At 41.2% G+C, this 27,846-nt stretch overlaps 1 protein-coding gene and 1 pseudogene across 12 annotated transcripts in view; one reads left to right on the plus strand and one right to left on the minus strand.

Moving 5' to 3' along the window:
* Positions 1-27,846, plus strand: part of FNBP1 (formin binding protein 1) — a 152,205-nt gene that overhangs the window by 80,934 nt on the left and 43,425 nt on the right. For all 12 annotated transcript variants that reach the window (XM_028497589.2, XM_028497587.2, XM_007103744.4 and 9 more), the window contains exons 5-6: positions 7,766-7,828; positions 8,260-8,364. In XM_028497589.2, coding sequence (XP_028353390.1) covers positions 7,766-7,828; positions 8,260-8,364 — 168 coding nt within the window. The remainder of the gene's footprint in view (positions 1-7,765; positions 7,829-8,259; positions 8,365-27,846) is intronic.
* Positions 25,389-27,293, minus strand: LOC102973435 (heterogeneous nuclear ribonucleoprotein A1-like; annotated as a pseudogene).

Consider the following 27,846-nt stretch of genomic DNA (forward strand, 5'->3'; position numbering starts at 1 on the left):
CAAAAAGTAAAAGGAGCTTATCTATATGACCAAGCTAATTACAAATCTGTTTTTGATTTATTCAGTCCTATTGAGATTCAACTGTGGATACTCTGTTATAAATCCAGAACCTGTAGGAAGAAAACACAGAAAAGCAAGGCAGATTTTAGATTTCATGATCTGGAAAAGAAGCAGTGGGTCTAAAGAGCTGTTCTTCCTTACTGGTGTTACTGCATTTATTTAAATAAATCAAAAAGCGGGAAACCCTATAAAAGTTGTTGGTCTTCTGCGTGTCACACTTACACAGCACCCACTAATAGCCCCTGGTTTAATGTATGTCTAGACGGTGTATTTTGTTTTGTTCTGTTCTCTTTGTTTGCAAAGAACATGTGATAGTGGCATTCAATTAATTCAATTAATTAACACCCTGTCCCCACTGTGGTTCTGTCACTGCAAAACCATTGGCCTGGTGAACCAAAGAAATTTTATTTTCTCATTTATGGGGTAACATACTTAATTATCAGGATCCTTAAATTCTGTCCTTGATTTCATGGATTTGAAATGCGACTTTGGGTTTTGTGTTTCCCCCTTGTAAGTTAGAATGAGACCTTCTTTTTCTTCTAAAAAGTGTGAGAATTTCTTGACTACTGTGGTGTGTCTCCCCTGACTCTCCTATATCCAGTCATCTCCCCTTAGATGTCCGATATAGCATCACCCATCACCCGCGTCCAGATAGATAGATAAATAAAATAAAAGCGACACATTTAAAAGTTTAGGTATTGGCTATGTCCTATTTATGAAACTTACGAAGGGGCTTAATTTCCTATAAGGCAGTTCTGCAGCCCAGACTGACTCTAATATGTTTAGAACATGTTTTGGTTTTTTGGTTGGTCTTTGTTGGTTTGTTTGTTTTTTGGCTGCACTGTGCCATGCAGCTTGTGGGATCTCAGTTCCCTGACTTGGGCCACGGCAGTGAAAGTGCTGAATCCTAACCACTGGACCACCAGGGCACTCCCTAGAACATGTTTTTATAAGAGATGACAGCAAAGAGACAAAACTTAGCATGAAGGAAAGCAAAAAGTAAAAGGAGCTTATCTATATGACCAAGCTAATTACAAATCTGTTTTTGATTTATTCAGTCCTATTGAGATTCAACTGTGGATACTCTGTTATAAATCCAGAACCTGTAGGAAGAAAACACAGAAAAGCAAGGCAGATTTTAGATTTCATGATCTGGAAAAGAAGCAGTGGGTCTAAAGAGCTGTTCTTCCTTACTGGTGTTACTGCATTTATTTAAATAAATCAAAAAGCGGGAAACCCTATAAAAGTTGTTGGTCTTCTGCGTGTCACACTTATACAGCACCCACTAATAGCCCCTGGTTTAATGTATGTCTAGACGGTGTATTTTGTTTTGTTCTGTTCTCTTTGTTTGCAAAGAACATGTGATAGTGGCATTCAATTAATTCAATTAATTAACACCCTGTCCCCACTGTGGTTCTGTCACTGCAAAACCATTGGCCTGGTGAACCAAAGAAATTTTATTTTCTCATTTATGGGGTAACATACTTAATTATCAGGATCCTTAAATTCTGTCCTTGATTTCATGGATTTGAAATGCGACTTTGGGTTTTGTGTTTCCCCCTTGTAAGTTAGAATGAGACCTTCTTTTTCTTCTAAAAAGTGTGAGAATTTCTTGACTACTGTGGTGTGTCTCCCCTGACTCTCCTATATCCAGTCATCTCCCCTTAGATGTCCGATATAGCATCACCCATCACCCGCGTCCACACCGCTGTCAGCAGAGGCCCTGGAGCCCAGCAATGGTGTGAAGGAAGCCCCAGAGCTGTGCAATGTGGCGGCCCTGTCAACCTGTCCAAAACAAACTTTGGGTTCCCCGAAGTCTATCCTTTATCATGCCCCATTCCAGTCTGCAATTCCTGCCGTCTGTGAATGGCAGTCCTTTTTAACCCAGTTGTTCTGGCCAAAAACGTGGGGTACCCAGGACTTACTTTTCCCTTATGCCCCATCTTCTGTCTAATGTCAGGTCCTGTCGGCTCGCCCTTCAGTAATTGCTCTGAATCCAAACACTTCTCACCACATCCAGTCTCTCATCATCTCTCATCTGGAGGACTGTCCTGAGCCTTTTATTTTTAATTCATCTCTGCTTCCAGGCTTGCCCCATGGTCCGTGATCCAGCTCCCCGTCTCCGTCTCCACCACCAGCTCATCCTTAGGCAGGTGGTCCCCCTGCACCTCCTGCCCCCATTCAGTCCGTTCTCCATACAGCAGCCAGCGCAACCTTGTGAGAGTGCAAATCAGACCATGTCCCTTCCCTTCTTAAAATTTCCAGTAGGGCTTCCCTGGTGGCGCAGTGGTTGGGAGTCCGCCTGCCGATGCAGGGGGCGTGGGTTCGTGCCCCGGTCCAGGGGGATCCCGCGTGCCATGGAGTGGCTGGGCCCGTGGGCCGTGGCCGCTGGGCCTGCGCGTCCGGAGCCTGTGCTCCGCAGCGGGAGAGGCCGCAACGGTGAGAGGCCCGCGTACCGCAAAAAAAAAAAAAAAAATTTCCAGTAGCTTTCCATTGTGCTCATGTGGCTTGGGAGGCTGTCCACGGTCTAGCCCTTGCCTTCTTCTTCTGCCTTATCCTTCCTCTCAGTCTAATTGCACTGGCTTCTAGCTGTTCCTTGGATACACCAAGCCCTTTCCCACTTCAAAGCATCTGCATTAGCTGTTCCTGCTGCTTGGAAGGGTGTTTCCGAGAGCTTTGCAATTTCACTCCTACACTTTATTCAAGTCTCTGCTCAAGCATCCTCCCAGACTGCCCTATCTAAATGCTGCCTGCACCCACACCCATTCCTCTTTAGTTCCTTACCCTCTTTCTGTTACTGCTGTGTCCACTATTTCACTAGGAAAGGGGCTTTGTTTTATTCACAAGTAAAGCAACACCCTGCCCATGTGGGTGTGGAATTAACACCTGTCGAGTGAACGATTTGAGTTAGATTTTAAGATCTTTCAGCCCAAGGAAGGATTACTGTCCCGAAAGTTTCACCCATCAACCTCGCACTCTATCTAAAATCCTTATTAAGGGCGATTTTCCTTGTATTGGTTTGGAAGAACAGTTTCATACCCTTGGAAGAGATCAAGTGAGGAATCTGAGTCATTTGCTGCTTAATACTGATCATTTGAAGATCCTTTCAGCCTGAGTTGATCGGGATTCTTCAGAGGAATTAGAATTTTAAGGGATGTGAAAGAAGGGATTGTTTTGAAGCACAGTTTAAAAAAGACTACTGGAGTCTGGGTAAAAAGTGTGGATGTGGGGACTTCCCTGGCGGTCCCGTGGTTAGGACTCGGTGCTCGCATTGCAGAGGCCTGGGGTTCGGTCCCTGGTCGCAGAACTAAGCTCCCACAAGCTGCCCGGCAAAGCCAAGAAAAAGAAAAGTGTGGATGTGGGGAGAGGTCTGGGGAGTAAAAGCCAGTATGAGAATAAGAGGCATTTTCAGGAACTTTAAACAAGTTCATTGAGAAGATATTCTTATTATAAATGAATTTGGGGGAAACGGGCCTTACTGAAGAAAACCAGAATGCAGCTCCTGTCAGGAACGTTTCTGGGTTTATGGTTTGGGACTTCAGTGAGGTGACAGACTGCTCCCTTGAGCAGGTCTGAAGGTGCTTCACAGTTTTCCTACACGGTCCACATAAAGATCTACACACACAGATTTATCGCTACGTTAATTAATCCTGAGTCAGGCTTAGAAGCTGCTAGCACTCAAACCCACCACACTGTAGGTTTTGAGGAAATTCTAATATTTGTCACAGACATATTTTCTGGAAGCTCCTTTTCTCTTGGCCTTCTCAAGTTTTTGTGTTCCTTTGTTTTCATCTGTGGAATCTGAGTTTTATTTAAAATTCCAGATGGCTGACTGTCCTTAGTTGAGTGTTTATTCTTTTTAATTTTTTTTCCACTTTTTTTTTTTGAAGTGGCTGTTCTCACATCAATGCCATACTTTGCTTTTTTAAATGTCGTTTTAAAAATTAATGACATATTATATATATGCAGTAAAATGAGCAGCTGTTTGTACCTAATTATAAAATGTGAATAATAAACATTCTCACCATTTGTCTCTTCAGCCTAAGTATGATTTCTTGAAGTGCAGTAAAATCTCCTTGGAAGCTTTGTCATTGTCATTTTGCTTTAAGTTAACGCTTGCCTATTTTAGGTTCCCTGTGATTTTTTATCTCCGCTACCCCTGGTCCCCAGGAAATTTCTAAAAAATTTTTCAAGGCTGATTTTATTTGTATAGATTTTACCTGTATATTTTTAAAGTTCAACCAAAAAGTTGAAATGAAAGTCAGTTTAGCTGTCACCCCAGATACCATCAGGCATTTTTAAAAGGTCTATTATTATGTTTGAAGAGAAACTAAAGCATCTTATTACAGGAGAAAGCAAAGAGCATTTTTCTGGGTCTCTAGAGATGGCATTTCCTGTCTCTCCTCTGATAGGAGAAAAGAGCTGTGATGACTTCACTCCGTGGCTCCAAAAGAAGTGCTTATTATCTTTTTCTAGAGAACAATTCCTCTTTATTTAGAGCTTGGAGACACACTTTTTAGATCCACACTTGCTATCTGCCCAGAGAAGAAATGTTTGACCATTGTTTGTTAATAAACAACAAACACATCTGGCAAGCTGGTTGGTTTGTTTAACTTTGTAACTGTTAAGATAGCTTTTCCGATTAAAGGAGGGAAGATGGAGCTGGTTACAAAGGACCGCTGCTATTTAGGTCATGGGATGCTGAGAACTGTCAGGAGGGCTTTTGTTCCATCCATTAGTTTCCTAAGGGATCAGGCAGCACAAGGTTGTTTTTGTGTGTTGTCGGCAAATCCATTTTGGAGGGACACATACTAGGCAAGAAGGACTGGAAGGAAAATCAGTGACACCTAGATTTTTTTTAAGCTACATGAAATGCAGTCACAGGTGTAGTTCTCAGATGACTGTTTCGGTCCCACCGAATTGTGGTGTCATGGGGTGTGTTGTGACAGGAGTCCTTCCTGGCAAAAAGCTCACCAGTAACGTCAAGCAAGGTCCACACCGTGCTTGAAAAATAAATTCATATTTATTTTTGAACCTTGGAATGAAGAAGTGACAAGAGAGTTTACTACGTAGTAGATTTTCAATAAAAATCATCCCTCGTGCTTCCAAAAACATGACCCTTTTTGGAACACTATTGTCTTCAGAGAAGATTCCTTTGCTAGTAAAGCCCAGTCCACCTTTCCTGTGCCGTGTCCGTCACTTCTCCATGTTCTTTGTGTGCGTTTCCTCTCCATCAGGACGGCCCTGGCTGTGAGGGAGCTTTCGTTTTGTGAAAACATTCATTTCGGAGTTGGAGCGGAAGCTTAGAGCCCAGCTCTGCACTGGGTGCCGAGCTTTTCTTTTTCCTTTTGTGTCTGTCTTTGAATCTCGAAGTAAGATTTGGGGGAATGGAGGTATCTTTTCTGCTAACTGCAGAACACAGGGGACCTGCTTAGGAAATGGGGCTGGTCCTCTGGACTGTTTGGGACAATGACGGGGGACTCTCAGGGCCGAGGGGCACAGCTGAGCCCTGGTCTCCCTCCTGAGCCTCCTGCTCCCCTACCTCCCCAGGCCCTCCCTCCCTCCTTCCTTCCATCCTTCTTTAAAACGATATATGTGGCTTTCAGAAAACCTGTACTTCCTCCAAAGCTCCCTAACTCTGCTCTCAGCTTACCTTACTCCTCCTGAAGCCCAATCCTTTCTTGCTTGTTTAGTCCTACCTTCGACTCCGTCTCTTTTCGGTCCTAGCCCTGTGTCTATTATGAGACTTGAAAAATGAAGCCCCACGGGGCTCCTCTAGACCAAAAAATTGCTAGATGGATAAACCTTGCTGTCAAGAGGCGCTTAAAATGGTGAAACATGACCTCAGAAGAGAGACAAGAAAACATTCCCTTATAAAGGAGCACTGTTCTTAAAAAAAAAAAAAAAAAATCTGATTTTGTCTCCTCCTCCCTGGCCTCCCAAGAGTCAGCTACCTTTTGTGACTCAGCTAAGCCATAGGCGCTGATGATTGAGAGAGAAGGCTCTGAGGCTGTACCGAGGGGACCTCTCCATGCCTGTCCCCCTTTCACCGTGCCTTCTCTACAGCACACCCTTCCCAGCCGTGCTTACCTCGGCGGCCAGAAAACAGACAGCACATTCAAGCCTACTCATTGAGGGAAGGCCGTTTATTAAAAGGAGCATTTACCACTTGTGGAAAGGGCTCAGGAAAAGCAGTAAGGGATGGAGCGGTACCCCCAGGCTAATCATGGTGGGGAGCTGCTGTGGCCTTGGGTCTCAAAGGGCAAGGCAGCCTTGTAGGAGCTTAAGAGATCAGCTGCAGGGGTGCTGCCTGACCGGAGGAGCTGTGGCCTTTGGTCAAAGGACCTGGCCAGCCCCTGGCATCCCAGCGAGGGAAAGCTGCAGATGGAAACTCATGCCCTCTGATATGCCAGAACCCTCTCCGTGGCAAATCTAACAGAACCAGAGGGCAAGGGCTTCTGTTCACATGGTCCATGCAAGTCTGAACAACCTTGGAATCACTCGGACCCCTCCGTATCTCACAGCCCACATCTGATCTGATTCGCCAGCAAATCCTAGTGGTTTTCCTGATCAAAGGACACCCAGAATCTGAGCCTCTGTCACCACCTGCACTGCTACCCCATGGTCCGAGTCTCCATCATTTCCAGGGTTGGAGAGAGACTCCCACCTGGAACCTTCCTTTATGGCATCTACAGATCCCCTGCTCATTCATACAAAAAGCCTATGAGACCCTGCAGGGGCTGCCCCTTTCTTCTCTGACCCCATCTCCTCGTATTCTTGAGGCTCCCTTTGGTCTGGCCCTCTGGTGCCCTTGGTGGTCAACACCAAGCACATACCTGCCTCAGGGCCTTTGCAGATGGCAGGGAGATGAATTTTAAGTTTTAAGAAAATCTAAGTAATGGAAACATCTATCCACACAAAACTTATACAAATGTTTGCAGCTGCATTATTCATAATAGCCCCAAACTGGGAACAACCAAATGCCCATTAGCTGGTGAATGGACCAACAAAATGTGGTATAGTCACCCAAAGAAATAGCACGCTACAATAAAAAGGAATAAAGTACTGATACATGTGATCACGTGGATAAACCTTGAAAACATTAGGCTAAGTGAACATTATGAAATAATGAAGGCATGATGTCAGTCACAAAAGACATCATATTGTATGATCCCATTCATATGAAACTTCCAGAATAAGCAAATCTATACAGACAGGAAGTGGTGTGGTGGTTGCCTAGGGCTGGGGAGGATGGCAGGTGACAGCTAAGAGGTACGGCGTTTCTTTTTGGGGTGATAAAAATGTTCTAAAATTGACTGGTGAGGGTTGCCTATTTTGTGACTATACTAAAATCCATCGAATTGAACAATGTCAATGTGTGAATCTTTTGGTATATGAATTACATCTCAAAGCAATTAAAAATAAAGATCAAAGGGATTGCCGTCTTAATAAAGCATTCCTGTAATTTTTACAAGTGGTGTATGTAAGTCTTAGCATTCAGTATTATTATAGCTGAAGTTTGAAAGTGAACTCTTGACTATTACTGTTTTCATTTCCCATTTATTTTTTAACTCTTAAATTTCTCTGGCATGCACATACTAGATATTCAATATTTAAATATCATTGAATTGGATGAATTTTTCTTTTCTCAAGTGTTAATATGAGAAAGAGGGGGTACTAATTATGGGTGTGTTCCCCCCTCCAGCACTTTCATGACGGACGGAAGGCACAGCAGCACATAGAGACTTGCTGGAAGCAACTAGAATCAGTAAGTGAAAACCCAACCGCTCAAGAAATGTCTTTATAGATTTTCTCGTTTGAATTTAACTTAAGCTTGAATCAACCAGTAAGTACAAAACAAACAGAGCCACTCTTTATTGTCTTTAGAGATTTTTATAATTTGAATTTAACTGGTTTCTAGAAATCATTACTGAAAGTAAAATGTTAAGCCCAGAAGAGTTCAAGCAGAGTCTTTCTCTAAAAATCACATGGAAAGAACAAAGATTAGACAGTTCGGATGGAAATAAATGTGGATTTTAAAATAACTTCCTGAAATGATGGCACAGAACAAATCGGTTTGGAGAAGAAAGCTTTCGGTGGGGGCGGGGGGGCGGATGTCGATAAAATTACATCTTCTCATAAGAATCTCATGGTTTCATTAAAAATTACTTTCCCGCCACCATCTTCCTCTGCTTTTAGAGTAAAAGACGTTTTGAGCGGGATTGCAAAGAGGCTGACCGAGCCCAGCAGTACTTTGAGAAAATGGATGCTGACATAAATGTTACAAAAGCAGATGTTGAAAAGGTAAGGTGAAAGTGAGGGTTTTTCTTTCATTTCCCTTTTTAATGTTCATCACGTATCCTCCCCGACTGCTGGTCCCCAAGTTCTTCTTTCTGCTGCAACCACAAAAGGCCACTTTACTTGGGATCATTTTCGTTTTGTGTCAACGGAGGGATGTTGGCGGTGGGGTGGCAGGGGGAGAATCTAAAATTTGGGGAATCTTCGGTGTTACGATTTGAGCAGTTTCTTGATTTATTTAGTCATCAGGATGATAACACGGAGACTTAGACCATGAACATACCTTACGGGGTGGTTTCCGCAGACTGTGGTTCTCTCTTAATGGCTTTTCAAAGAAAAAGTCAACCTCTTAAAAGCTGGAGCAGACTGTCCAGTGCCATCTGGAAGAGCTCGGCCGCTTACAGTGCTTCTGTTTAAAAAAGTAGAGAGATTCACACGAGTGGCCTGTGTTCTAATGGATTCATTCAGGTTGATAACAGGTTGTACTTGAAGGCTTGCGTTGGAAAGTCCTCCCAGAAGCTTTTCCCGAAATGGACTTGTATTGACAATTAGGAATATTATTATAAAGCTTGTACTGTGTCTTCCTGTGGTTCCCTCTGTGTTTTTTCCTTGGAAGTTAAAGTTTCTTTTTAGAAAAGTCATCAATATTAGTGTAAACAAAACTAGGCTGTTAAATAACAGTATTCATTCGTGGCTGCCCAGGGCTGTTTTGGCATTCACAGACTCATGCTTTACGCGGGGAAAACTCTGCATTTTCGTAGATTTCTTTCACTTTTGCCAGATTATTTGGAGTTGAATTTGCTCAGAAAATAGTGTGAATGAGTTATTTATTGCCCAATTCTGCCAAATTCCTTGCTTAAAGCCTAGGTATATATTAGCATGCTTTCCTCTAAAATTATCTAATACATTAGAAAACACATTCTTAATGTCTATATTTGATCTTGAGTGGAGATATTTACTTCACCAAAAGATATATTAATTTGCTGGTAAAGTTACCATAAATTACCATAAATTTGTTATAAGTTCTCCTAAAATATTAATTCCCCGAAGTATTTAATATGTTATTCCATTAAAATAGATTGACCCAAAGTTTATCAAAAACACATTTGGGGTTAAACGAGGTAAAATCAGTATATGTGTCCCAGAAACATGCCTGGCACAAAGGTATGCATTCTGTAGCAAATATTTTATTACCCTAAATGTAAAATTGTAGTGCTTTTTATTTATTGAAAGACTTTTTAAAAGGCATTACTATTATGACCTTTTCTTAGAAAAAAAGCTATCTATCCTTGTTCATTGTAGAAATACCTGAAAATACAACCAAATGAAGTGGGAGAAAAAAATTAAAACATCCAACTATGGTTAATAAAATACCTTTCAGAGCCTCCACCGTTCCTTCCTGGTCTCTAAACAAAGCTATTGTACTTTTTTTTTTTTTGGCCGTGCCGCGTGGCTTGCGAGATCTTAGTTCCCTGACCAGGGATCGAACCTGTGCCCCCTGAAGTGGAAGCACAGAGTCCTAAACACTAGACCGCCAGGGAATTCCCTCAGAGCCTTTTCTTTAAAAAAGATTATGTATACTACACATGTACAGTGTAAAGAATAGTAACAAAGGGAACAACTGCTAATCCACAACCTATCTTAAGAAATAAAAATCTTATTGTTGGGCTTCCCTGGTGGCGCAGTGGTTGCGCAGTGGTTGCGCGTCCGCCTGCCGATGCAGGGGAACCGGGTTCGCGCCCCGGTCTGGGAAGAGGAGCCTGTGCTCCGCAAAAAAAATCTTATTGTTGCCTTTCAAGTCTCCCTTCCTAACTTCATCCTTCTCTTCACCCTAGAGGTAAACTTTATCCTTAATTTGGTATTAATCATCTCCTTGCTTCTTCATAGCTTTACCGTAGGTGTCTGTATCTCCAAAGAGTTTATTTCATAATTTTGCGCCCTTTTCACCTTTATAGAAGCAAAATCATACTTCCATTTCTTTTCTTGTGACTTGACTGTTTTTCATTTGATATTATGTTTTTTACTTAAGTCATGTGGACTATAGAACACATAACTTTTATATATTAATTTTAGAGCCAGATGCTTGCTAAACTCTCTTTTTATTTCTATTTTGGGGTTTTCCTTAGAGACAGTCATAACACCAGCAAATAATGACAGTCTTATTTCTTCTGTTTCAATCTTTATGTCTTTTATTTATTTCTCTTATCTTGCTCTGCTGGTTATGACCTCTATTAAGCTGGCAGTAGCAGTTATTGTGGACTTCCTTATCTCGTTCTAGATTATAAAGAGAGTGCTTCAAATGTTTCCCCATTAAGCATGATTATAATATACCCTTTATCGGGCTAAGGGATTTCCCTTCTTTTTCTATTTTGCCAAGAAGTTTTTTTTTTTAAAGCTTGACTTAATATTAAACATCATCAGATACCTTTTCTGCTTCCTTTAATCCATTAACGGGTAGATTACATTATTAAATTTTCTTGTATTGAACCAAATTAGTGTTCCTGGGACGAATATAACTAGGTTATGATGTATTTTTTTTATACAGAGCTGAATTTAATTTGTTAACATTTTAAGATTTTGCATCTATAGTCATTGAAATTGATCTGTATTTTTTCTTACTTGGCTGTTCTAGTTTGCTTTACTTCTTTTTAGTTTTGAAGTGTTGCTCTTTATTCTCTGGATAATATATGTGAGATGAAATTAACTGTTCCTTAAATATTTTGTAATACTTTATTGTGGGAGAGCTTCTAACTACTGATCCAATTCCTTTATTGTCTTTTTCTTTGGTTGATCCTGGTATGTTGTATTTTTTTAGAAATATATCCATCTCATCCCAAGTTTTCAAATTTAGTGGCCAAAAGTTGCCCATAATATTCTCTCACCTTAATTTTTTGCTGCATATATTGTGTGTCCCCCTTATTTATTCCTTATATTATTTATTTATACTTTTGGGAGAGGGCCTTTTTTTTTTTTTTTTTAAATCAATTCTTATTTATTTATTTATTTATTTGGCTGCACTTGGTCTTAAATGTGGCACCCGGGATCATCGTTGTGGCATGCGGGATCTTTTGATGCGGCGCGGGCTTCTCTCTAGTTGTGGCACGTGCGCTCCAGAGTGCACAGGCTCAGTAGTTGCAGCGTGCAGGATTAGTTGCCCCACGGCATGTGGGATCTTAGTTCCCCGACCAGAGATCGAACCCACGTCCCCTGAATTGGAAGGCGATTCTTAACCACTGAACCACCAGCAAAGTCCTGGGAACGCTGTTTTGTTTTGTTTTGTTTTAATAATGTATATATTTTAAAATATTTATTTATTTATTTATTTTTGGCCGTGTTGGGTATTGGCTGCTGCACACAGTCCTTCTCTAGCTGCAGTGAGTGAGAGATACACCTCTTTGGGTGCGTTGGCTTCTCATTGCAGTGGCTTCTCTTTGTTGCAGAGCACGGGCTCTAGGCGCACGGGCTTCAGTAGTTGCGGCACATGGGCTCAGCAGCTGTGGCTCACGGGCTCCAGAGCACAGGCTCAGTAGCTGTGGCGCACGGGCCTAGTCGCTCCACAGCATGTGGGATCTTCCCTGACCAGGGCTCGAACCCGTGTCCCCTGCACCAGCAGGGAGACTCCCAACCACTGTGCCACCAGGGAAGTCCGAGGGTCTGTTTTTTTTTTTTTAAAGGGCATTAATGGTCTTCATCTTTTATTTATTTGTTTGTTTGTTTGTTTTTGGCCATGCCGTGCAACATTTGGGATCTTAGTTCCCCGACCAGGTATCGAATTGTGCTCCCTTCAGTGGAAGCGCAGAGTCTTAACCATTGGACCGCCAGGGAAGCCCTGAGGGTCTGTTTTTTTTTTTTTTTTTTTTGCGGTACGCGGGCCTCTCACTGTTGTGGCCTCTCCCTTTGCGGAGCACAGGCTCCAGACGCGCAGGCCCAGCGGCCATGGCTCACGGGCCCAGCCGCTCCGCGGCATGCAGGATCCTCCCGGACCGGGGCACGAACCCATGCCCCCTGCATCGGCAGGCGGACTCCCAACCACTGCGCCACCAGGGAAGCCCATGAGGGTCTGTTTTTTAAAATCATTTTTTATTAGTATTTTACAAGAACCAAAAGTTATCTTTATGGAGTTTCTTTTTACTTTCTATTTTATTTATTTTCTTTTTCTTCTTCTTCCTGCTCTTCCTCTTCTGTCAATATCTTTGGATTTATTTTATTGCCCTTTTAAAAATTTCTTTCTTCAGATGCTTTCCTCATTTCAACTTTTCTTCTTTTCTAATATAAGCATTTAAGGAACAAAGTTCCCATTTAACTACTGTTTTATTTGCAACCCACGAATTTTGGTATGTAGTAGTATTATTATTGTTCATTTCCAGATATTTTTCATTTCTTTTACTATTTAGTCTCTCCAGTAATTTATTTGGAAGCATATTTTAAAATTTCCAATTGTATGATGTATTTAAATTTGTCTTTTTGTTAATGATTTCTAATTTAATTTCATTGTGGTTATAGAAAGTCTGAGTTTGAGACTTTCACGTTTGTTGAGACTTGTCTTATAGCCTAGTACAGGGTCAGTTTTTATAAATGTGCTCTAAGTAATTGAAAAGAATGTGTATTTTCCATTTCTTGGTTGCAGAGTTCTACATTTTTTCATTAGAGCAAACTTGTTGATTACCCACATCTTCCCATCATTAAGGATTATTTGTCTGCTTGTTGTAATGTATTTTGATAGAGATATGTCACTTCTTTGTGCCTCACTTTCCTTGTCTGTAAAATGGGAACACAGAAGGAAAAGATTGATGCGAGTGTTGGTTGAGATAATATGTACAAGATACTCAAAGCCATTTATGGCAGTGGCCAGTGATGATTACATTAACTATTGCAATGATAACGATGGAAGATTTGTCATTTTCTGTCCATTTTGCTCTTCCATTGTAAAGCTGTTTTATTAAAAAATAAAGTTTAGAATTGTAATGTCTTCAATGTGATTTAATTTTTCACTGATATGTGGTGATCTTCTTTCCACAGTCATGCTTTATGCCTTGAAGTCTATTTTACCTAACATAAACCAGCCTTTTCTTTGGGTCAGCATTTGCCTGGCAAGTCTTTCCCATAGTTTTAGTCTACATGTTTCTTTGTTCCCATATTTAGATGTGTCTTTTGTAAATGGCATATAGCTGGATTTCTTTTTAATACAGTCTGATGGTCTTTACCTTTCACCTGGAGAGTTTGGATGGATGTATACCATCTCATTTTATTTCTGTTTGTTTCACTTTTTCTATGTTTCCTTCCCCCTTTCCCTGATACTCTCTGTTTCTTGCCTTCTTGGATTTTTGAAAATTGTGTTTTGTTTTCCTCATTCCATTTTCTCCTCTACTGCTTTGGAGATTATGTATTCTATTTCTGTGTTTTATTTGGTAAACCTAGACTTTTTTTTTTTTTGGCTGCATTGGGTCTTTGTTGCTGTGCATGGGCTTTCTCTAGTTGTGGCAAGTGGGGGCTACTCTTCATTGCAGTGCACGGGCTTCTCATTGTGGTGGCTTCTCTTGTTGCAGAGCACGGGCTCTAGGCACGCAGGCTTCAGTAGCTGTGGCACGTGGTCTCAGTAGTTGTGTCTCATGGGCTCTAGAGCTCAGGCTCAGTAGTTGTGGCGCACGGGCTTAGTTGCTCCGCGGCATGTGGGATCTTCCTGGAGCAGGGCTCAAACCCGTGTCTCCTGCATTGGCAGGCAGATTCTTAACCACTGCGCCACCAGAGAAGTCCTAGACATTTTAACATATATGTTCAGCCTAACTATAAAGTAAATTAAGGACTTTACTAACGTCCACCCAAACAACTTTAACTAAAACTAGCTCCCTCTTAACATTGCAATGTATTTGTGAATATTTTTGGTTCAACTGCATTAATATTTTTTTTTATAGTTCTGTAAGTATACTTTCTATTTTCTTTGTTCACCATTTCTTTTTGTACCTGGGGTCTTATTCCTTCTTCCCAAAGGACACCTTTAGAAGTTCCCTTAGCAGAGATTTATTACAGTAAAATCTCAGTTTTTGTTTGATTGGAACTGTCTTTTTTTCACTTTCATTCTTGAAACATGATTTCTCCATGTGTACAGCCCTAGGGTGATTGTATTGCACCTGGAGGGTCTTATGCTGCCATCTTTTGACTCCCATTTGTAGTTGAGAAGTCACAGTGTGTGAGAAGCCAGTATAATTGTTAATCCTTTGAAGATAATCTGTCTCTTCTTTTTAGTAACTATTAAGATCTATTTTCTTGTCTTTTTGTTTTTAAAATAGGGGTGACTTTCTTTATCTTCCTTTTGATTCATTGGGCTTATTGCCTCCAAATTGGAATCTTCTGATGCTTGCCTATTCCTCATTCTATTGTTTCCATTGGAACTCTGATTATAAGTCATTAGTTAAAATATCTACTCTATCCTCCATGCCTATTAAGCTATATTTGTATTTTTCATCTCTTTGTCTCTCTCTTTCTCTGTTGTGTTCCATGTAATTCCTGTAGATATAACTTTCATTTCAGTAATTCTCTTAAGCTGTGTCTAATCTGTGGTTTAACATGTCCATTGAGTTTCTAATTTCAGTTGTTACATTTTCATCTCTAGAAGTTCTTTATAGTTCTCTTTAAAATCTATATAGTCATTTGTTATTTTCTTGTTGCTTTGTCACACCCTTGTACCATATTTTACTTCTTTAAGCATACTAAACACACTGACTTTATATTCTCTATTTGATTAATTTCAGTATCTACAATTTATGTGGGCCTCTTTCTTTAGTTTGTTGTGTCTGCTGACTTGTTTCCTCCTATATTTTTGTCCTTTCTTCTATAATGCCATAAATGTGATGCTGAAAAACTTTATGTTCTGAAAAAAAAAAAAAGCTGCTAAAAATAATGAACAGGACTTAGGGGAAAATAGGCTTAGAAATAGATCACTGAATACTAACAGAACTTTGTAACCAGAGAACCAACAAAACAGAAATCCTAGTAAAACAGCTAGCATTTGAATTGAGTATCCCAGCCCTTGTCCTTTAAGATGTAGGTCTTTCTGAGTATTAGGGCCTTAAGACATGTAGGTCCTTGGAAGCATTCACTTTCAGCAAAATGAAAAATCTGATCCTGGATAAATACTTCCTGCACTTATCTGTTGTTCTGCCACAGGTGGAAATATCTTTCCAGATTTTGCATTCGTAGCTTTACCAGTTAGTTCAACAGAATGAGTATTGTAGCAGTTCTTGAAGCCACTGAAGCAGCCACTAGTTGCAATTCTGTAGATTTTTAGCCTTTTTCTTTCTTTTTTTTTTAAATTGAAGTATAATTGACGTGCAATATTATATTAGTTTCAGGCGTACTTAGCCTTTTTCTTAAAATCTGCATGACGTTGCTAGGGCTTACCTGTGATTGCTTCCAAACATTAATTTACTGTGAAAAATTGCATATAGACTGGCAAGCCTTCTGTGTTATACCAACATCATTGCCTTATATTTCAGTCACATAAGAAAGTATGTCACAGCAGAAAAACATGTGAGATTCAAAACAGAGTGTGTGTGATTATAAATGTGCGTTTTTTGGAATTTCACCTCTGGCCTACATTTAAAGTGGGTTCTCCAGGGAGCTGGCATTACCTGGGGTCGCTACCAGGCCGGGACTGCATCAGTCTGAATTTCCAACTTGGGGTTGGGGATCCACACATGCTGTGTGAATTCTAGTCCTTTGTGATTGAAACATTTCCAGGATGACTTTTTAATTTTCCTCCCTCGGGTCAGATCCAAGGTAGTTAACTTAACAAACGTGCAATTGCTGGGGCCAGTTGCAGCTTTAGGACTTTTGGAAGGTACTACCAAATTGAATTGCTCTCCTCAACTATTTTAATATTTCCAAGGATGTATTGTTATTTCTTATACGTAGAGAGTCATTTTATTATTTTTATGGAAGTACTATTTACCTCCTCCCTAAGGATGTGATAAATTACTGGATTTTAGCATCACAAATGTTGAAGCTCATAGAGCAATGTCTAAATGTTCTAATTCTTAAGTTATTTTGCTTATGAGTATCACTTGAAGCACTGTAATTTCCCCCAAACAAACTGTGATTTGATTGTTATATCAGTTTTTGCATTATCAGCAGTGAAGCCTCTTGTCAGTATGAAGCTGAAAGGATGCAGTGTTTCAGTTCTTATGGATACGTAATGTAATTTCCCATTTTGACTTCTAATAGCCTTCAGATCTAATAGAAATGTCTTTTCCTCCAGTTTCTGCCCATGATTAAATTATCCAATTGTATTCAAGATCACTCCCCCTCCTTTTTCTAGCAGTCAGCCCCACGACACTTGGAATGCCATGCCTGTGTTTACAAAGACATTGTAGCTGCTCCCACCATGAGTAGGATGGACTTTCCTAAACTACGCTTGTGTTTGATGACACAGCTCATGGGAACTATATGTGCATGCATCTTCTAAGCTGCGTAGGATCTGGGTAGGAGCCTGATTTTCTTCTTCTCCTTTTGGGAAGTGAAATGTTCTGCAGAGGGATTGGCTCTGTGTTCAAATTGCCTAAATCTGCTCAAGTCCACGTTTTTGCTCTGTGTTCAGTATCAGTGTGTGGCCAGATGTTTAGTCATTTGCTTACAAGAGGGTATTTGTTAGCCTTGAGGCACCCAGTTTATCTAAATGTAAATTTACACGTTGAAAGTAGACATAAGAAAAAAAACTGACAGTTCTACCTCTGGGCCAGTGAACATATTTGGATGTTGTGAGGATGCCGTGTGCCTTAGAAGAACGATGGGGAAAGAAAATAAGTTCAAAGGAATGGTTTTTATGCCACTGTCAGAAAGCTTTGGATTTGAAGACTTGGAATGAGGTGTAGTGATTTGAAATTAGTGAAGCTGGCTATGTCAAAGAGCCAGTAGAGGTTGGAATAGGTCATCTCATGGCTCATGACCCATACGCTCAAGTTGAAGGTGAAACCAGACTTTTTTCCTCCTTTTTAAGGTGATGGAAAAGATAGTCCTTACTATCTGTCTTGTAATATTGAGCAGTTGAAGGACTGCAAAGGGAGCATGGAAAAGTCAAACCATATTATGTCTTACTCAAATATAGGAGTCTCTTGTAAAAAAATTAAAGCACTGAGGATAAGGTGGAAGTATTCTCTGCTGTCCAGCCCTCCACCTCCCAGACCCTCCTCAGAGGTGGTCACTCCCGCCACTGGTATGTGTCGTTATAGACCTTTTAAAATAGGTTTTTATTGAGGTGTAATTTACATACCATAACGTGGCCCCATGTTACATGGACAGCTCAATGAGTGTTTACATATATAAGAAATCGTGTGCCACCACCCCAGATAAGGGACATTTCTAGGACCCCAGCAGGCTCCCTGGAACCCTCCCCCCACCCCAAAGTTATTGTAATAATAAGAATAACTGTTATTCTGACCTCTGACATATATTCGTTTAGCCTATTTCTGTACTTCATACAAATTATATAATACATATTCTTCTGTTTGACTTCTCTAACTCAGCATGACGTCTGTGGGACTCATATTTTTGTCATGCGGGGCTGATTTGTATTGCCCTGTGGTGCCCATTGTGTGGGTGTACCACAATTTATCCTTTCTCAGGTCGGTAGATGTTTGGACTGTTTCCATATTGAGACTAAATTAAGAATAAAGCTCCTAAAAAAAAAAAAAAAGAATAAAAGCTCCTGTGAACATGTCAGTTGGTGGCCATGGTCTCTCCGCCTTGGGCGTGTACCGGAGGTGAGGTGGAACCCTGGGTCACAGGTGTGTATTTGGCGCGGTGCACTGTCAGAGCTTTGACGGAGTGGCTGTACCAACCGACACACAGCGGCAGCTGCTCCTTGCCCTCATGAACGGTTGGTATTCTCAGTCCTTTTATTTTAGCCTTTTTGATGAGCATGGAGTGGACTCTGGTAGTGGTTTTAATTTGCATTTGTATTTCCTTGATGACGAATGATGTTGAGCATCTTTTCGTATGCCATTATCTGCCATTTGAGTAACCTCTTTTTTGAAGTGCCCAAATCTTTAGCTCATTTTATTAAAAAAGAAAAAATTTATTTAGGGGCTTCCCTGGTGGTGCAGTCGTTGAGAATCCGCCTGCCAATGCAGGGGACATGGGTTCGAGCCCTGGTCCAGGAAGATCCCACATGCCGCGGAGCAACTAAGCCCGTGCGCCACAACTACTGAGCCTGCGCTCTAGAGCCCGCGAGCCGCAACTACTGAGCCTGCGCGCCTAGATCCCGTGCTGCGCAAAAAGAGAAGCCCCCGCAATGAGAAACCCACGCACCACATCGAATAGCAGCTCCCGCTCGTGGCAACTAGAAGAAAGCCCGTGTACAGCAATGCAGCCAAAAATAAATAAATAAAAATAAAATAATAAAACATTTAAAAAAAAGAAAAATAAAGTGCAGTGATTTAACTGCATTCAAGGTCAACATTAAAATATATTTATTTATTTATTTATTTGCCTGTGCCAGGTCTTAGTTGCGGTATGTGTGATTTTTAGTTGCGGCATTGGGGGATCTTTAGTTGTGGCATGCGGAATCTAGTTCCCTGACCAGGTATCGAACCCGGGCCCCTTGCATTGGGAATGTGGAGTCTTAACTGCTGGACCGCCAGGAAAGTCCCTTTAGTTCATTTTAAAAATAGATTTTCTTCTTTCTGGCATACAGGTGCTCTTTATACACTTCGTATATGAGTGTGTATGTATATATGTGTGTGTGCGCGTGTGTGTGTGTGTGTGCGTGTGAGTGTGTACATATATACATATGTATGTATGTATATACTAATACAGTTACCTTTACTTACCCCCAATGAAGTCTTCTCTATGCCTTTAATCAATATGTGGGTCATCTTTTATTTTAAAATTTTCATCATTGCTATTAAAATATTGTTGTGTGATGGAAAAAGCCTAGACAACCAGAATATTATCATTTCCAAGTTACACATTTTTAAGGATCAGGCTTAGAAATAGAGAGAGCCCAGCTCTCCGTGGCCCCATCTCTCAGAAGACCAGTGCCATCAGATTGGACATGGTGCCAAAGAACCATTTAAACTCTTGATGTATTCTCGATTTGGGGGGCCGGGGGTAGAGTATAGTGTGTAAAGAGGTGGGCAAGAGACTACTTTTTAATGGAGTCAGTATTTCAAGCTTTATAGAGTTTGGAGATTACTTGTGAAGAATCAGAATGCTAAGTAGCCATTAATTGATTTTATTAAAATGTTTCTAGTAATTTTTTTCTTGCAGTTTGCTTCTGCTTGGTATAGCTTTTCATCCAACTAAATTCCGAATTTGTCTATTTCTATTTAAACTTGGGCCCCCAAATGAGTTACCGTATATATATATTTTTTAATTTAAGGGAATTCTAACGGAATCATGATTTCATGGCCTTATTGTCATTTTTAAAAAGCATCTCGGGCTTCCCTGGTGGCGAGTGGTTGAGAGTCCGCCTGCCGATGCAGGGGACGCGGGTTCGTGCCCCGGTCCGGGAGGATCCCACCGCGGCTGGGCCCGTGAGCCATGGCCGTTGAGCCTGCGCGTCCGGAGCCTGTGCTCTGCAACGGCAGAGGCCACAGCGGTGAGAGGCCCGCGTACCGCAAAAAAAAATAATAATAAAAATAAAATAAATTTTAAAAAAATAAAAAGCATCTAACTGGTTGACAGAATTCCTGAGTTGTGAAGTGTTTCCATCCATTCATTCCCTCACCCATTATTTGTTGCCTGTGTGCTGGCGAGGTGTGGTGGTGGCATAGATACCGTCGTGGAATCACACAGTCCTTGACTTTAAGGAACTTGCCTTTCGTTTTCTTCCTAATACTTAGTGACTGTATGGTGAATTTTCCCACGTGCTCCCTACATACTTCTTGAATGCCATTTTGGTGACAAACACTTTAAAGTCGGGTTTTATCTGTCGCTGTGCTTTGGAATAATAACATGCTAGACAAATGTGGATGAGAGGCAGTGCCTAATCTCTGCTTTCTGATAATGCTGCAGCTGGCTAGTGCTGTGCTGGGATGAAAAAGGAAAAGGTTATCAAAATGAATGGAATGTGAACTAATATTTCCGAACAGAGAGAACAGTGTTTTCTAAATGCATGCATTAAACTGAGTTCATCCATGTCAGGCAATGAATAATTCCCTTTTTCTAATTCGCCCTTGCCTTGTGACTGTTGGCTCTTACATAATTTCTAAATGCAAAATAGGATATTGTTTAACAGACACTGCAGTTCGTGGTTACAAGTAGCTGCAGAAATTGTTAGTGTCCTCAAGTTATGGTTTTTAAACTCTGGCATCAATTTCTCCTTTTCTTACAGGTCTAGTTTCATTTAACTTGTGTGATTCTTTGACTGCTGACGTCTTCATTTTCTGGGCAGTTGTTTGCCATCAAACAGTTAACTTGGATTCTTAATTCAAATTCATTGCAGTTCTGGGTGTTGACTAACCAGAAGAATTCTCTGTACAATGTGAGAAGTTGCCCTATTTGGCCTAATCGTGAGTTTTACTGTATAACCCGATTTAAGGAACTGTTTTAAAAGTTAAATTAAAATGCTGACCATGAGTCCTTAGAACAGTGTATCCATTTCTGAGGGAGTTTGCATTCCATTTTTGTGTGATATTATGGCTTCCAAACATATTTGGCTTTGAACATTATTAGCTTTTAAATTCTACATAGATGCCCCTATCATGAAGTAGAATAGGACATTCTGAGTCATTTATGAATTAAGGTAGAATTCTAAGAAGTATGTGATAAAACTGCACGTTTCTAATGACAATAAAATATGCATGCACTCTTTTTATGTGTCATGTATTACATAATAGAATCTTTTAAAGAGAAAAATACAATTTTAGTAAAGAATCTATGTCAGTGTTAAGCAAGAATGAAGGAATTTACTATGAATGATTATCAGTTTGATAATTATCTTGATAAAACAAATGAAATTTACTAGTTTAGGAGGTTGTCCTCAGTTGGAATCAGGGATGCCTGCTCTGTGAAGCACAGGCAGGACAAAGTTGGTTCTGTTCTAACTGAAGCCAGCTGAGTAGCAGAGTGTTAAATTTTTTTACCATTTGAGGAAACATTCTCTAGCAAGATGACTACTTTAGTTATTGTACGTATAAGGAATTGTACTATTAAATTTTTTTCTCTGCCCTTGTTGTAACCACGAGGTTGACATCTTTATTAAACATGTTAATATCTTTGGGGCTTTCTCCAAATTTGCTTCATATCAAATGTCTGACTGGTTATCTGAAGGAATTGTTCACTGTAACAATTTAGAAAACAATTTTTTTTTTTCAAAAGAGGAAGTGGTTTGTATGAAGGCAGGAAATAAATTTCTCAACGGCAGCTTGATCTTTTAGTTTAAAATTGTTTTCGTTTGCAACCAGAGAAAAATGTATAGAATAATGGATATCGTTGCTGCAACTATTCTTTAAAAGTGGATCAGTGTTCAAAGATTCTAGAAAAGTCATCTTTGTTATCCTCTTTTTTATATCTGTCCTGTAAGCAGTCATATCTGTAGAGTTTATGTTTTGTTTATTTTGCTTCTCAGTGTGCCTGTATTAAATGAACATCCTGAATGGTTTCGGTTGTTTTGATGCTTAATGTTTGTCCTGAGTAATACGGATATGTTTTCTTCTGTTTTGATGCTTCATATGGGAAATGGAATTTAATGGAAATTTTCCCCAGTTATCAAATGTGGAATAAATGTATTTATATTTGGAAACAGGACACAACTTTGAATATTAGTAGGATGCGGGGTTTTTTTTTAAGGCTATGACACTCAATATTTAAAAAATGAATTTGTGATAGGAATGTTGAAACATAACATTATTTACTATGGTTAGGTTTCACATACAGGTATTCTTTTTTTTTTTTTTTTTTTTTTTTTTTTTTGCGGTACGCGGGCCTCTCACTGTTGTGGCCTCTCCCGTTGCGGAGCACAGGCTCCGGACGCACAGGCTCAGCGGCCACGGCTCACGGGCCCAGCCGCTCCGCGGCATGTGGGATCCTCCCGGACCGGGGCACGAACCCGTGTCCCCTGCATCGGCAGGCGGACTCGCAACCACTGCGCCACCAGGGAAGCCCCACACACAGGTATTCTTAACGTTGCATTCAGCTCCGAGTTTTAGTTCATTTGCTAGCAATTACTACAGCCTCTAGGTTGTTGACCTTAATTTTCGCTTCTTTGCTTTGGAAATAAGTGGTTTTTACACAACAAATGGAGTTTGGGTAAACAAACATTTTAAAAGTAACAGGAGGGGCTTCCCTGGTGGCGCAGTGGTTGAGAGTCCGCCTGGCGATGCAGGGGACGCGGGTTCGTGCCCCGGTCCGGGAGGGTCCCACATGCCGCGGAGCGGCTGGGCCCGTGAGCCGTGGCCGCTGAGCCTGTGCGTCCGGAGCCTGTGCTCCGCAACGGGAGAGGCCACAACCACAGCGCGAGAGGCCACAACAGTGAGAGGCCTGCGTACCGAAAAAAAAAAAAAAAAAAGTAACAGGAAAGTCAAAATCTCAGAGCATCAGAAATGTTGGGGGGTGGGGTGCTCCCCAAAGTGAATGTATATAAAGACCAAATACTTTTAAAAGCCTCTTCAGTGAACTATTTCCAATATGCATTATGTTACTTACATGAAAATGCTAACACGAGAATCTATCTTAGCTTTGCTTTAGTGCTCCTAACAGCAAGCCTCTACGTGAATGTTCAAAATAGCAATAGAGGGCTTCCCTGGTGGCGCGGTGGTTGAGAGTCCGCCTGCCGATGCAGGGGACGCGGGTTCGTGCCCCGGTCCGGGAGGATCCCACATGCCGCGGAGCGGCTGGGCCCGTGAGCCATGGCCGCTGAGCCTGCGTGTCCGGAGCCTGTGCTCCGCAACGGGAGAATGAAGTAAGATGATAGGTCATTCCCATACCCTAGATCTGAAAATAAAAGTGAACTGAATAAAACATGAATACAAATATTCATATTATATGAATATATGAACATGAATATAAAATAAAATAAATAAATGATATTTACTTATTTGAGTGTGAGTGTGTGTGTGTGTGTGTGTGTGTGTGGCTTCAATACTTGGCATTTCCTTTGTGCCCCTCATTGTTCTAAAGGCTTTTGTACAGCAACGCATTTAATAAAATATTTTAATTTTTACTGATAGCAAATGGTCTATCTTGGCCAGGAGCTGGTTCTTAATATTTTTTTTTAATTAATTCATTTTAGTTTTGGCTGCGGTGGGTCTTCGTTGCTGCGCGCGGGCTTTCTCTAGTTGCAGCGAGCGGGGGCTACTCTTTGTTGCGGTGCGCGGGCTTCTCGTTGCGGTGGCTTCTCTTGTTGCGGAGCACGGGCTCTAGGTGCGCGGGCTAGAATCGCGTGCCCCCTACAGTGGAAGCCCAGAGTCTTAACCACTGCACCGCCAGGGAAGTCCCCAATTAAGTATATTTTAAACATCCTAGACATTCTATTAGAGTATTTATTGAACAAATAGTTCAGAGCATCAGTAAGATGATAACGAATACCTTTCTCGAGGGCCTTGGTTAGCAGATAACAAAGAGATAGAGAGACAAGGAAAACTCGAGTCAATTGCAGAATCAGATAATCTGTATAACATGCTAAGCTGCGGGGTGAAGATATTCAGAGCAGCAGTAGTTAAAAAAATGATTAATGAGGTACTTCATATGTGAAATCACCTGGTCTTATGACCAGCAAATACTAGGAGCTTAAAAGTTGCTCATAGATTCTGCAGGTGAAAAAGCTCCATGTGGATTACAGGTTGTTGGGATAGCGCTGAAGGAAGAATCAGGGCTTGAGTATGATGGATGGGTAGAAATTGAATGGATAGAGCAGAGAGGGAGCATCTGAGATGGAGAGAACTTCATCCCAGGCCTTGCGGGAAGCACGCTGCTGACGTTGACAGGACGGAGAGTTGAGTAGGATCTCCCAGAGAGGTGACATGAGAACGGATTGGGAAGGATGTTAAGAGTGAAATGGGAGAATGAATGTGATCCGCATAAAATGGTATTGAACCTACTTCTCAAAAAACTTACATTGGGAACGTGTTTTATTTTTTTCGAAGAGGGTTTCAGTCCTTGCCATAATTCTTTTATCCCTTTATAGATAAAAAAGGTAAGGCTATACAGTGTTAAATTTCCATTAACCTGGGACTTCCCCGGTGGTCCAGTGGTAAAGAATCCACTTTGCACTGCAGGGGATGCGGGTTCCACCCCTGGTCCGGGAACTAAGGTCCCACATGCCACGGGGCAACTAAGCCCGCGCACCGCAACTACTGAGCTCGCGCACCTCAACTAGAGAGCCCGCGTGCCACAAACTGTGGAGCCCACACGCTCTGGAGCCTGTGTGCCACAACTAGAGAAGAGAAAACCCGCACACCCCAACTAGAGAAAAGCCTGCACTTCACAACTGGAGAGAAGCCTGCTGCATGGCACAGCAAAGAGCCTGCACACCTGAAAGAAGATCCCGCGTGCCACAACTAAGACTTGACAGAGCCATAAAAATAAAATTAAAAAAAATTTTTTTAATTACCGTTAACCTAAAATGGCCATGCTGGATGTGGGAGAGCTAAGACTGAAGCACATTTCTATGAATTCTTTGTGAATTCAGTGTCCTTGCCAGTGTACCATATGATTTCACTCCTGGTTTATTTTAAACGAGCTCTTTATTGTCAGCCACTGCTCTTGCCTACAGAACTAGGCTGGTGATAATGGGTTGGGATAAGGTGATAAATAGCAATTGACATGAAGCCTCAGTATATACGAGGGGCCCAATAAGGAGAGGTGGGCCCAGGGACCATCTAAAGGGGGCAGCCATGTCGTCACCATCTATCCACACAGCCAGAGACATGTACTAAGGCAGGCCAAGTGTTGTTACTTCTTGCGTATTCCTCCTTTCTGGGTTAAATTCCCTCCTTTCTGAATGATAGGTTGTTTTTATTTTTTTCCATAAGGGTTTGTGAGTAGTAAGTTCTTTTTTTTTTTTTTTAAAAAAGACACATAGACACATTTATTCAGCGTCATGATCAGACTATTACATTTAGCAATCTACAGCATGGGTGCAAAAAAAAAAAAAAATCTACATTAAAACCCTTTGTTGGAATGCTTTACACTTTCCACAGAGCAGAAACTAAAATAACCTGTTATACAATTAGTCACAAATACAGTCCTCGAGTTTTTTGGCCCATACACATGAGTACTGTCTAAAACATGTCTTCTTTGTAGCAGCTAGGCCCTGCCACCACTGTGCTTAGCTGAGTTCACAAATCTGTTGTAACCTGTAGCTTCCCTGTCACTTCTCTGGCTCTCCTCTCCTGCTAAGCTTTGTTTCCTGGCAGTAATCAAAACCTTCTGCCACTGCCATAGCTACTGCGGCTGCAGGAACCACCATAGCCACCTTGGTTTCAGGGTTTGGCAAAGTATTGGCCTCTACCACCATAGGGGCCAGAACGTCTGCCTCCAAAGTTTCCTCCTTTCATGGGTCCAAAATTTGAAGATTGATTGTTGTGACTGCCAAAATCATTGTAGCTTCCACCACCTCCAAAATCGCTTCCATCATTACCAAATCCATTATAGCCATTTCCACTGCCACCATAGCCACCGCCACCGCGGCTGCCACCAAAGGCACCTTGGCCACTGAAGTTTCCTCCAGGACCAAAGTTTTCATTCCCACCAAAACCACCTCCACGACCACCACCAGAGTTTCCAGAACCACTTCGACCTCTTTGGCTGCATGAGGCACTAGCCATCTCTTGCTTAGATAGGGCTTTCCTTACTTCACAGTTGTGGCCATTCACAGTGTGGTATTTCTGAATGACAATCTTGTCTACAGAGTCATGGTCATCTGACAATCTTGTCTACAGAGTCTTGGTCATCAAAGGTTACGAAAGCAAAGCCTCTCTTTTTGCCACTGCCTCGGTCAGTCATGATTTCAATCACTTCAATTTTCCCACACTGTTCAAAATAATCTCTTAGATGATGTTCTTCAGTGTCTTCTTTAATGCCACCAACAAAAATCTTTTTCACAGTTAAGTGGGCACCAGGTCTTTGAGAGTCTTCTCTTGAGAGGGCCCTCTTTGGTTCCACAACTCTTCCATCCACCTCGTGTGGCCTTGCATTCGTGGCCGCATCCACCTCCTCCACAGTGGCATATACGTGACAAACCCGAAGCCTCTGGAGCGTTTGGTGTTTGGATCCCTCATTACCACACAATCTGTGAGCGTTCCCCACTGCTCAAAATGGCTCCTCAGACTCTCATCGGTTGTTTCAAAGCTCAAACCTCCGATGAAGAGCTTCCGCAGCTGTTCGGGCTCTTTGGGTGACTCTGACTTAGACATGACGGCAGTGGAGCTGGGGGGGAAGAACGTCAACGATGCTTACTCGGCGGCGTCCACGAGCAGAAAGGAGTAATCTACCAAACGTATCTAGTAAGTTCTTTATTTGTCTGAAATGTTTTTATTTTGTCCTCACTCTAATGTGATGGTTTAGTTAGGTATAGAATTCTAAGCTGACAATGATTTTCTCTAAACATTTTGAAAACCTCATTCCATTGTCTTTTATCATTGATTGTTCCTTTGGGAAGTTGGCTGACTACTTAACTGTGTTCCTTTTGTGGATATTTGACTGTCCTCCCTAGCTCTTAAGACCTTATCATTGCCTTTGGTGTTCCGTGGCATCACTGTGATATTTCGAAGTACAGACTTTTTGTTTCTTATTTACTCTGCTTAGGGTTCATTGGGGATTTGTTCCTTTCATAAATGTAGGAAAACTCTCAGGTGTTAATTCTTCAAATATGCCTTTCTTTCATTCTCTTGAATTGTTGGTTCTGGGGCTCAGATATGTATGAAACGTCTCATTCTATGCCCCATGCTTCTTAACTTCTTTTTCCTTCATTTCATTTCTTTATCTCTATATATTACACTTTGTGTAACTTTCTCAGCTACTTCATGAGTTCTCTTCAATTATTCTATTATTTAACTGATTTATTACGTTTTTAAATTTCAATGAGTGCATTTTTTATTTCTGGAAGTTCCATTTGCTTCTTTCTCAGATATTCTTCATCTTTATAATGTCTTTCATTTTCTTGTGATTTCTGTTGCTTCTTTTATTTCTTTAATCCTTTTAAATGTTCTTGTTTTATATGTTCTTTACATTTTTCTTTCAGCTCAGGTTTTTAAAAAATTAATTAATTAATTAGTTTGTTTGTTTGTTTATGGCTGCATTGGGTCTTCATTGTTGCACGTGGGCTTTCTCTAGTTGTGGCGAGGGGGGCTACTCCTCATTGCGGTGTGCGTGCTTCTCACTGCAGTGGTTTCTCTTGTTGCAGAGCATGGGCTCTAGGCACGCGGGCTTCAGTAGTTGTGGTGCACGGGCTAAGTTGCTCTGCAGCATGTGGGATCTTCCCGGACCAGGGCTCGAACCCATGTCGCCTGCATTGGCAGGCAGATTCTTTTTTTTTTTTTTTTTTTTTTTTTT

This window comes from Physeter macrocephalus, chromosome 13 (assembly GCF_002837175.3).
Source record: "Physeter macrocephalus isolate SW-GA chromosome 13, ASM283717v5, whole genome shotgun sequence".
NCBI classification, from domain to species: Eukaryota; Metazoa; Chordata; class Mammalia; order Artiodactyla; family Physeteridae; genus Physeter; species Physeter macrocephalus.